This window comes from Armigeres subalbatus, chromosome 3 (assembly GCF_024139115.2).
Source record: "Armigeres subalbatus isolate Guangzhou_Male chromosome 3, GZ_Asu_2, whole genome shotgun sequence".
Lineage (NCBI taxonomy): Eukaryota > Metazoa > Arthropoda > Insecta > Diptera > Culicidae > Armigeres > Armigeres subalbatus.
In genome coordinates this window covers 361,410,545-361,422,279 of record NC_085141.1, presented here as the reverse complement: position 1 = coordinate 361,422,279, position 11,735 = coordinate 361,410,545, and the positions used below count along the sequence as shown (strand labels likewise).

At 43.6% G+C, this 11,735-nt stretch overlaps 1 protein-coding gene across 1 annotated transcript; it reads right to left on the bottom strand.

Annotated features, from left to right (window-relative positions):
* Positions 1-2,307: 2,307 nt before the first annotated feature.
* On the bottom strand, positions 2,308-2,953 carry LOC134223405 (uncharacterized). The gene is made up of 2 exons (XM_062702541.1): positions 2,855-2,953; positions 2,308-2,782 (listed from the first exon to the last, which is right to left on the bottom strand). The coding sequence occupies exons 1-2, from the start codon at positions 2,901-2,903 to the stop codon at positions 2,346-2,348; spliced, it is 486 nt and encodes a 161-aa protein (XP_062558525.1). The 5' UTR covers positions 2,904-2,953; the 3' UTR covers positions 2,308-2,345.
* Positions 2,954-11,735: the final 8,782 nt, after the last annotated feature.

The following is an 11,735-nucleotide window of genomic DNA, read 5'->3' as shown; positions in this document are numbered from 1 at the left end:
AGTGAAAGACAAATAATCGGAGGACATAATTGGTTTGATATCGCGGCTGGGAGCACCATGAAAGCCTTGGTTGATTCATTACACCATTTGATTCAAACTCCAGGACAATTTGGAGATCTTACAACACCTCATATGTCTTGTTTTGAGACGCAAGTGAAAGACAAATACTCAGAGAACATTATTGAGTTAATACCACGGCTTAGGACATCATAAAGGCTTTGGTTGATTCGATAGACCATTTGATTTAAATTCCAGGACAATTTGGAGATCTTACAATATCGAATATGCCTGTATTTGAAACGTTAGTAAAAGACCAACACTCAGAAGACACAATTGGGTTGACACCGAGGCTGGGGACATCGTGGAAGCCTTGGTTGATTCGGTGGACCATTTGATTCAAACTTCAGGACAATTTGGAGATCTTACAACACCTCATATGTCTTGTTTTGAGACCCAAGTGAAAGACAAATCCTCGGAGGACATAATTGAGTTGATACCACGACTTGGGATATCATGAAGGCTTTGGTTGATTCGGTAGACCATTTGATTCAAACTCCAGGACAATTTGGAGATCTTATAACATCTGCTGGATTCGGAGAGATCTTACAATACCTCATGTAAGACGCAAGTGAATGTATTTGAAAGTATCCTCACTATCAATAAATTAAGTGAAATACTAGAAATTTTAGCAAAAATTCTTTTTACGTCACATTCGATTTACGTCCCCCTAATAAGTGACGCAAAAAGAGGGTTGAGTGTATTTCGTTGCCGGAAAACTCATGAGGCAAAACGCCTTTTAGCCGGCAGCTGTACATTGTAGGTTAGTCCCACCAGGGCGTTTTGCCTCGCCAAAATGTTAGATGTTTCATCAAAATGTGGAAAATTTCAGTTTTGGGGCCTCTTCCCCTACGCCCAGAATAGTGTATTTTTCCACGTCATTATTTTTTACGCGCTGATTAGTTTTCATTATTTTTTTCTGTGCGTATACGGTATTCGTCAACATAAATGGTAGCATTTCGAGCTAAACACTCTTCGAAAAATGATTTTGTACATCAAACAACAAATTTTTGAAGTAATTCTAGAGAATGACTCCTACTGTACTTTAGTACTATGTGCTTTATCATGATTTTTTTTTTGCTAAAATATTAGGCCGATACAAATATTTAAAATCTATTATGTCTCCCCCCCCCCCTCCCCCCTGGAATTTTTTTGACAAAAAATAATATTTAACAAAATAAAATTCGGTAAATTTTGAGGACTTTCAATACATTCCTTAACAAATCCGAGGAGTTTTAGACTTTGTTCATCTTAATATTTATTTTTTACTATCCCCCCTTGTCCTTTTGGAGGACCAGTAAGACAAAAAGTTAATTTAATATTTGTAACGGCCTTATCAAACATTGATGAAAAGCTGAAGTGGTACTATTTTTATTTCGCACCTTTTTCATGAATTTAAGTACAAAGTAAGTACAATCGAGGGTACGTACTTTCGAAGTTTACAAACAGCTAATATGTATGTTACTCACCTATAGAGAGGTAATGAACACGCGTATTTAGCCTTTACTCGCACAGCCAAAAAAGCTTTTTTTTGCATACATATGACCAATGTGTAATGCACGCAACCTTCGAGAACAACGTCCTTCGGCTGCATGCATAATACGCTGACAGCAGTCAGTAAGTGCAACATTATCCAACCAAGTTGGTTGCCAAAAAATTGAAATACATTCCACTCACTGCAAGTAGAGGCCATAATATTGAATATGTGGATCGTGGAGAATTGTGAAGAAGAATGCTGCATTTACGTTCCTATGAATAATTTGCTGATGGCTATCTGCATTGCGGAGCGCTGACTGGTGTCATGACAATGCTTTGAAGAAATTTTTACTAAATATGAACCCTTTCATTACGATGTCAAAACAGTGTTAGCTCATAATCACAGTAGGAGTTATAACAATACAATGGTTCGAGAACATATGTTTCTAGTGACCATGAACTAGTGACGTCGCAACTTTCGTTCTTAAATTAGTGTATTCTCGCTTAACTTTTCAAAAGGACCTAAGTAACATTTTTTTCATGAATTAATTTGAATAGCGCAATCGACAGAACAACATGAAAGCTATTAATTGCAGTACTCAAATTAATTCATGAAAAAAATGTTACTTAGGTCCTTTTGAAAAGTTAAGCGAATATTCTATTCGCAAAAAAACACTCCTCCATTATCTTCTGTATTGAAGTGATCTCAAACGTTGCAAGATCTACCTCAATATGGCGATATTTCAAAGAATTATCTAGCTTAAGGCCACTAATCGTCAAACTTTATTCCAAACCATTAATACACAGCACCGCTAAACCGAACGCCTGCTCGCAAACTTAGCATGTCTCTTAGCTCTGACGCTGCTATCACTGTCCACCGACGGCGGCAGATAGTCCTCACCTTCGAAGATTTCATTCCGTCCCTCCGGCGGAGGAAGAGCTGGAACATCGGTTGCCGGCAGCGGAGCACCGTACTCCAGTGGGATCTTTGGCTTGCCGTAGTGATACGGTCCCTGATAGTCCGCATGGGTGCTGTCCAGCTGACCACTCGGCTGAACCTCTTCCGGCTCGGTAGCGATCTTGACGTCAACCTCCGTTAGCGAGGACGATTCCGGCACCGGACCGTGCTCCGGCAGAACGGTGTTGGCCTCCAGATCGGGTTGCAAGTTGGTGGTTAACACCAGACACGTTTGAATTTCCTCCGATTTTGGCGGGTCATTGGCAACAATCTCATTAACGTCGGCGTTGGCTGTTTGAAGAAGAGTATGTAAATACGATTTGGCTCACAGTTTGAGTTGGACCTTGGCGATGATGGACTCACCGTAGCAGAGGAGCAAACAAAACGAAATTAAATATGCAGGAAGATGCATTTCGGTTTTGGGCAAATTTTAGTTGGATAGTCTGTAACGATACGTTTTAGACTGGAACAGACACTGATTTCGAAACAGTTGGGAGTGATCTATATATACTCCATTGAATGAATTGCTGGAAGCAAACACGAGCGTAAATAAGCGATATTTGGAGCAAAATTATGCAGACACATTATTTGTGGTCAACTTGAAGCATCGTTTCCGCAATGGAATCAAAGGTGAACAAAGGTACAAATATTTGACCCCGGTGATGGCAATTCAAGGTGCTTGTAAAGACGCGACATATTTATTGATTAACTGCATTTGAAGATCCTCAGCACGTGCTCCAAACGTACCCTTTCTGCTCAGCTCTTTAGGGTCTGTCTCATTTGGAGAATTAAACTGAAATTAAACTTGAAGGTGACATTTCAATAATTATCTAATAACCCTGCTGGCAGAGCAAGATTACACACCAAAAAATTCTCAATTGTATAAAGGACGCAATCCTTTAAGCTGACGTAATCAACCAAGATGCATATCCAATCATAACATAATATTGTGTCAGATTTGCTTCAGACACCCAAAACAATATATTTGCAGTATCATTCTGTCAACAAATACCGAATACTATCCATTAAACGCTTCTCATTACCAAATGGCTTAAATTTACAGTAAGAATGACTGAAAATTTTTAATCCAAAGCGCCCCGATACAAACAAAGTAACCCATGAATACAAGATTCTTTACGCACCGGCTGAGCACTGTTTTCGTTTCTCCTTTTCCACCTTCAGCGCAGTTGCAAGGAACAAGCAGTGGATGGGCTGATGCTTCCCCATATTTGTGAAATTGTAGAACATGTTAAGCTTCGATCTCCCATCTGCCAAGCAGCAGGAATGGTAGAGTGGTATCGAACGGGACTCCCATTCATAAGATCTGGTGTTAGATTGACATGCTGGGCCTTACCATTTTTGCTACATACACTAGTTTTTTTGGCCGTGTAAAATTTAGGATACACATTTTCAGAGCCTTGTAAAATTTAATTTGAACGAATAATGCGTCTTTTGGTTCGCTTGCATATGTCGGTCTTGAATGACATAATGTTACAGGACTTTTTCGTAGTGTGTACTTTTGACAGATATAGAATCATTTTGCATCGATGTCTTATTGGAATTGCTGGGTAGCACCAGCCATTCTTATGACTGGGATATTTGCTAATTTTCGAATTGTCACTTTTAAGTTTAATTCTCCAAATGAGACAGACCCTAAGGGTCTGTCTCATTTGGAGAATACGTTATATGTGTGTATGTGTCTGTCTCATTTGGAGAATTAAACTTAAAAGTGACAGTTCGAAAATTAAAAAATCACCCCGTTACAAGAATGGCTGGTGCTACCCAGCAATTCCAATAAGACATCGATGGAAAATGATTCGATATCTGTCAAAAGTAATCTTGCTCTGCGTGCAGGGTTATTCGATAATTATAGAAATGTCACTTTTGAGTTTAATTTCAGTTTAATTATCCAATTGAGACAGACCCTTAGAAATCTATTACTAAACCACATAAATCATTGAAACCTCGGCATCGAAATTGTCAGTAAGGGTGGTCCACAAATTAAGATTCTTTTAGAGGAGAGAGAAGGGATGACAGAAGTGTGACGATCCGTACACAATTTTTAGATGCCTTAAAAAAAGTTTAACATTAGAGGAAAGGGCTAGAAATTGTCTATTTTTACGCTACGTAAAGCCAAATGAAAATCATTAGAAAAACCCAGATTAATCCACCTAGCGTTGGTGGTGTCTTTCTCGCATTTAGTTAAGACATCAACCTTATATGGCATTCAAAGTTCGATGTAACATTTTCTTCATAACTTTTGAACGCAATGACCACTGTCGAATGAAACTTGTTGCGAGAAAATCGGTTAAGGATTACTATACGAAGTTGTCTAATGTTGTTTATAGCTATTGTGCACACACATACACACACACACATACATACATACATACACACACACACACACACACATACACACATACATACATACTGACGGTCGTGCTGTTCTACTCCCTGAGTAAGGAAGGGTGACACCGGCTTGAAATGGCGAGTGGGCCAACAGTACGGCCGCCTCCGTCCCGGTAAAAAACTAGCAGTCCTCCGAATACGTTCAATACTCGTCCACCAAGTTCTTGGTGAGCACTAGGCTCGGTTGAGATTTTCCCGATTGCGCGATCGGCTCTGAACACGGCCATATGAGTGCGTCAACCCTCGCATGGACCTCACTGCTTGCAAAGACAATCCATGGATCATTAGCGACTACGTACGATGGGTGGAGATAACGGTTTGGAGGGGGGACCCTATAGAATGAGTAATTCAAAAAATCACACAGAAGCAGGAGCGGCGAATCCGTTCGCCAGTAGTGGGTTCGTGAGATCACCGCCACCAGTAGCAGTGTTACAACAGCAGCAGAAGCAGGAGCAACAGGAGCAACGGCCAGGGCAGAGCGAGCTAAATAGGCCTCCACAAAAGCCGAAAATAGTGACAGCAAAGAGATTGATGGAGGACCTCCACAATTTCGTGGATGGGAGGAACAACGTCCATAAGGAGATTAAGGATTAATGGTTCTCAAGATACGAAAGGCGCTGATATCGGCAGTGAATGAATTCGATACAGCAGTGCTGAGGGTCGATGCAGCAGAGCGCGCATTAGCGCTGACTAAGGCTCCTGCTGCCTTAGCTCCGCCGGAACAGGAACATATCGGCACAACTGCTCCGTTATATCCTAAGAAGCAGAGGAAAGAAAAGTTGGCTGAGGTGGAGAGTACATCAGTCTCCATGACTCCCAAAAGGGCCAGAATTTCACCGGGAGACGGGAGACCAGGTGGTCTAAAGAAGCAAACGCGGGAGGACGATGCCGCCGTCTTGGTGACAGACGCTACTTCACAGGGAGCAGGATGGAGTACCGTAGTTGGCCAGAAGGAGAAAAGAAATAGACAGCAGAAACGGAAAGAGGCAAAAAAAATGAAGCAGAACAAGAAAGAAAAGCCTCCGCCTCGTCAGAAGCCACCAAAGGGGGGAGCCGTACTCGTCAAGACGAATGACGCAAGGACGTATGCAGCGCTCCTCAAGAATGTTAGAGAAGACCCGGAGCTGAGGGACTTGGGCGAGAATGTAGTAAGGACCAGACGCACACAAACTGGAGAGATGCTCTTCGAGTTAAGGAAGGACCCTTCGGTTGATTGCTTGCAGGAGCGCATTGTAAAATCGCTGGGCGCAGAGGCGGAAGTTAAATCCCTGACCCCAGAGATGGTGATTATGTGCAGGGATCTAGACGAGATCACGTTGGTAGAAGAGCTCAAGGATTCTCTGAAGTCACAGTGCAACCTGGGCGAGGTTCAAATGGCAGTCCGAATAAGGAAAACATTCGTAGGAACACAAACAGCGATAATTTGCCTGCCAGTAACCGCTGCTAACAAGGCTCTAGCGGTAGGCAAACTGACTGTTGGATGGTCTAAATGCCCATTGAAAGCTGCCCCGCCAGTGAATAAACAAGCGGAGAGATGCTTCAAATGTTTGGGCTTCGGACACCGGGCAGGGGCTTGTAAAGGTCCGGACAGAACCAACATGTGTTGGAAATGCGGGGAAACAGGTCATTTTGCGAAAGACTGCACGCAAAGACCCAAGTGCATGCTTTGCACTCCAGAGGATGGAAATGACCATCAGACGGGTGGCTACAAATGCCCTGCCTACAAGAGGGCGATCGCAGGTCAACAGTAGTGGAGATAATCCAAATTAATCTGAATCACTGCGAAACCGCACAGCAACTGTTGTGGCAGTCAACAACGAAAAATAGGTGCGATGTCGCGATAATTGCAGAGCTGTATCGAGTTCCTCCTGATAACGGCAACTGGGTAACAGATAGTTCGGGAATGGCTGCGATACAAGTTATCGGCAAATTCCCAATTCAAGAAGTGGTGGAGAGTTCATGTGAAGGCTTCGTGATTGCCAAAATCAACGGCATCTTTGTATGCAGCTGCTATGCACCTCCACGATGGACCGTGGAACGGTTCAGCCATATAATGGATCAGTTAACCGACAAGCTGATTGGACGAAGGCCAGTAATCATAGCAGGTGACTTTAATGCCTAGGCTGTTGAGTGGGGCAGTAGGGTGACCAACACAAGAGGATATGTCCTGCTGGAAGCTCTAGCGAAGCTAGACGTACGATTGTACAATGAAGGCTCGGTGAGCACATTTCGGAGAGTCGGGAGGGAGTCTATAATTGCATCACGTTCTGTAGCCCTTCACTGACGACAAACATGGATTGGAAAGTAAGTGAAGACTACACCCATAGCGACCATCAGGCGATACGTTACCGTATCGGCCAACGAAACAATGGTGAAATGCGGAGAAGGATGACCAGCGAGAGGAAGTGGAAGACGAAAGCCTTCAATAAAGACCTCTTCGTCGAGGCACTTCGATCGGACAGTGGTACCGAGATCGTAAATGCAGTCGAGCTAACAAGGAGAATGGTAACGGCTTGTGATGCAGCAATGCCACGTAAACTGGAGCCAAGGAGCAATCGGCGTCCAGCTTACTGGTGGAACGAGGGACTCAGTACGCTTCGTGCTGCTTGTCTCAGAGCCAGGAGGCGGGCACAGAGAGCGAGGACGGAACTAGAGAAAGAGGAGCACAAAGCGGCGTTCCGGGTTGCTAGAACCGCTTTGAAAAAGGCCATCAAAGTTAGCAAGTCAGACTGCTACAAAGAGTTGTGTCGAGAAGCAAACGCCAACCCATGGGGGGATGCTTATAGAATCGTGATGGCGAAGATGAAGGGTCCGTCGACGCCGGCCGAAAAGTGTCCGATCAAGTTGAAGGAGATCGTAGAGGGTCTTTTCCCGCAACACGACCCGACCACGTGGCCACCAATACCGTACGGTGAAGAAGAAGAAACAAACGCTGAGTACCAACAAGTGTCCAATGAGGAGCTTGCAGAAGCGGCGAAGCGCCTGCCATCGAAGAAAGTTCCCGGTCCGGATGGAATACCGAACGTGGCGCTGAAAGCTGCGCTCGTGGCATGTCCGGATATGTTCAGAACAGTGCTGCAAAAGTGCCTGGACGAAGGCAACTTCCCAGAAATGTGGAAGATTCAGAAGCTGGTGTTGCTGCCGAAGCCAGGAAAGCCTCCGTGTAACCCGGATTCGTACAGACCTATATGTCTGTTGGACACACTCGGGAAGCTCCTGGAGAGGATTATCCTGAATAGGCTTGCGAAATGTACGGAGGGCGAGCGCGGACTGTCGAAGATGCAGTTTGGGTTCCGCAAAGGAGTATCGACGGTGGATGCTATTCGGACAGTACTCGAGAGCGCTGAGAAGGCGTCCAAACAGAAGCGAAGAGGAGATCGATATTGTGCAGTGGTAACAATAGACGTAAAAAATGCGTTCAATAGTGCCAGCTTCGAAGCCATCGCATCAGCGCTGCATAGAATGCGGGTCCCTGGTTACCTGTGCCGTATCGTGAAGAGCTACTTTCAGTGCAGAGTGTTGGTGTACGACACTAACGAAGGGCGTAAGTCGATGCGGGTTTCAGCGGGCGTTCCTCAAGGCTCCATTCTCGGTCCAACTCTTTGGAACGGGATGTACGATGGAGTCCTGAGTCTGCGGTTGCCTAGAAAAGTTAAAATCGTGGGTTTTGCGGACGACGTGTCACTAACGGTGATGGGCGAGACACTTGAAGAAATAGAGGTGTTGGCGACGGAGGCGATAGCAATGATCGAGAGCTGGATGAACGGAGTGAAGCTGCAAATAGCTCACCATACTCCGTCTTATGGTGCTACTAGTCAGCAACTGTAAGGCGATTCAGCGGATGGAGATCGTCGTTGGTGATCATACGATTGCATCGAAGCGATCACTGAAACATCTGGGAGTGATGATCGATGACCGGCTAAACTTCAATAGCCACGTCGATTACGTCTGCGAGAAGTCGGCGAAGGCTATGAGCGCAATAGCAAGGATCATGCCAAACGTTGGCGGTCCAAGAAGTAGCACCAGGCGTCTACTTCGATACTGCGGTATGAAGTTCCCGCTTGGGGTAAAGCGCTGGAAACCAAGCGGAACCGTAGAAGGCTACAAAGCGCGTTCCGGCTGATGGCCATACGAGTCGCGAGCGGATGAACAGGAAGCATGGCGAAGTAAACTTTCACCTGACACAGTTCCTGTCAGGCCACGGCTGCTTCAGGAAGTACCGTGGATAATCAAAATTCGGACACACTCAAACCTCGGACGCTTAAATTCGTATGGGAAATTTCTTGAAATATTTCATCGAAATGTTTCGTCAAGCTGGAACGGAAGGACTAATAGTTTTTGCTTGTTTTAGTATAGTTACATTTTAATAAGACATGTTAAAACAATGCGACGAAATGATTAAAAGACAGTCTGAGCTGTGCAGTGAGAATTGTGTTCAACAATTCTTCCCGGTACTGTGTAATCAGGTGTCTGAAGTTTGAATCTTTGTGTCCGAAATATGAATCCAACCCCGCCGGTGTCCGAGGTTTGAATCAAACAGAAGCTAGACATTTTCATAAATTTCAAATATTCTTTGCAATATTCTGCAAGTATTAAATACGTAGTTCAAAGATGAATACTGTACTCAGTCATTGCAATGGTGATTTAATCGGTGTGATTTTAAATGCGAGTTAACAGGATGATTGTATATCAGAAAGTTCTTAAGCGTCCGAAGTTTGAGTTTGCACGGTATTTACATCGGTTTGGGCATGCTGCTTCGCCATTTTGCCCGGAGTGTGAGAGCATCGAGGAGACGGTGGAGCACGTGATCTTTGAATGCCCCAGGTTTGAGGCAGTTCGAAGGGAAATACACGGTACACGGCTGGACTGACCTTGGCACTCGGCTGGTTGGTGTCGGTATCGGAAGAACATCCTTCGCCGGGGCTCTGTTAGATTCCCCGTTGGCACGAGACCGAGTATATTGTGAAGAATGAGCTTCTAAAGTCGCCGAGACACCAGTCACTTCAAGGTGAAGGCTGGGAACACCGGCGATAGTCTTAAGGAGTGGTGTTGAACAGCACAACAGGCCGACTCTTCCGAAGTAAAGCATATTGGTAGTACCGGAGAAGTTTAGGCAAAGACACGAATAGAAAGGAAAGTTGGAAAGTTTGAATGGTTGAATCCATGAAGTAGACAGTTATCTTGCGGTTCGAGGGGAAGCAAGGTAACAAAACAAGTAAAGGAGGTTTTTTCCTTCAGTCGAGGTTTTTCCTCCCACCACGTTGGAAGCAAATTTCCATAGAAGCAAGATTGCCTAATTGTGGAAGGTAACTTAGCAGGCGTGATCCCCAGAGCCCAATCCCCCTAGCAGGCCGCGAGGAAGTGCAGACGAATGTGTCATAACTCAAAAAAAAAAAAAACATACGTACACACGGACAGACAGACATGTGCTCAGCTCGTCGAGCTGAGTCGATTGGTATATAATACTATGGGTTTCAAAAGCTTCTAAAAAAAGTTCGATTTCGGAGTAAAATTATAGCCTTTCGGTACAACTTAGTTGTACGAGAAAGACAAAAAATAACTTAACGCCGGCCTAGGTTGCTGCGTATCTGTTTATAGAGATGTTCAATAGGCGATTCGAAATATGCCCCTTGGGATTGTGTATGAAACATTATTATTAGGTGGTCTTTATTATATACATAGCTCGCACTTAGTTACGTAGGGGCGTAACTGTATTGATCAATTCCCTTAATCGATTTTATATTTTGTTAATAACTCATTTGTTTCAAAAGCTTCAACCGTGATTATTGATTCTGGTGCAAGTTACAATCATCCTTTATCTTACCAAACCATTAAATCATCCAAAAACTAGCGCAATTTGGTACAATAATGAAAAGAAAACATTGACGAAGAGAAATCGATCTATACAGTTACGCCCCTATGAAACTAAGCGTGAGATAGGTTTTCAGTCCTAGGCTGACTCGCCTCTGGCTTATGAAACATTCCAATAATCAGACACGCAGCTGTTTACGCTGTTAGGTGAATACCCCAAACAAAATTCACTTAAGACTGCCTCAGTGTTGAGGTCAAAGTGCGTGTAGATTAGTAATCGAGTGGTAGAAACATAAAAAATATAGTTCTTACTTATTTAAGACAAGTGAACAAATACCATTCAATACATAAGCTCAAAACATAATTTTATTCATATTCAACTTTGGTATTTTCGAGCTTGAATTGATACAAACATAAATTTCATCATGAATGCCACAAGTTTTGAGATGAAAAGTTGGCATAAATATGAATACATTCAGTAACTGCAACATGCACTGCACACATAAACACACAAGGTTCTAGCCGAGTATCAACTTGTATCCAAAAGTCACTGCTAAATAGTTTCCATTTATGGGGTAACCTTTTCGCAGACATTTCTAACGGTACATATTACTGGCCCTGGATAGTTGGATAGACTTTGAAGTAGAGCGAATAAAATAAACTAATGTGACTCAGCGTCTGAAATTGGCTCGTTAATCGTTATTCATGGTTTGTTGCTGTTTCGAAATACTGTGTGCATCACCTGGTGCATCATAATGTTTGCAGCCGATGCTCACTTGTTGCGGTAGAAAACGCCAAAGCGACTAATTTGTTTGTGTGGGGAGTAAAAATTTTCAGTGATTTGGCTTTAATCACTTGAAGTCAAGCCAAAAAAAAGTGTTCTAAGTGCAATAAATTGACTCCACTGTGTGCATTCAATAAAATCTCCAGCAAGCGAAATACATATTTTTCAACGTGACTCCGTTGAAGCATGCACAAAAAATGGTTTTAGATGCGTAGGTCACCTACACATCGACTTTTGTGC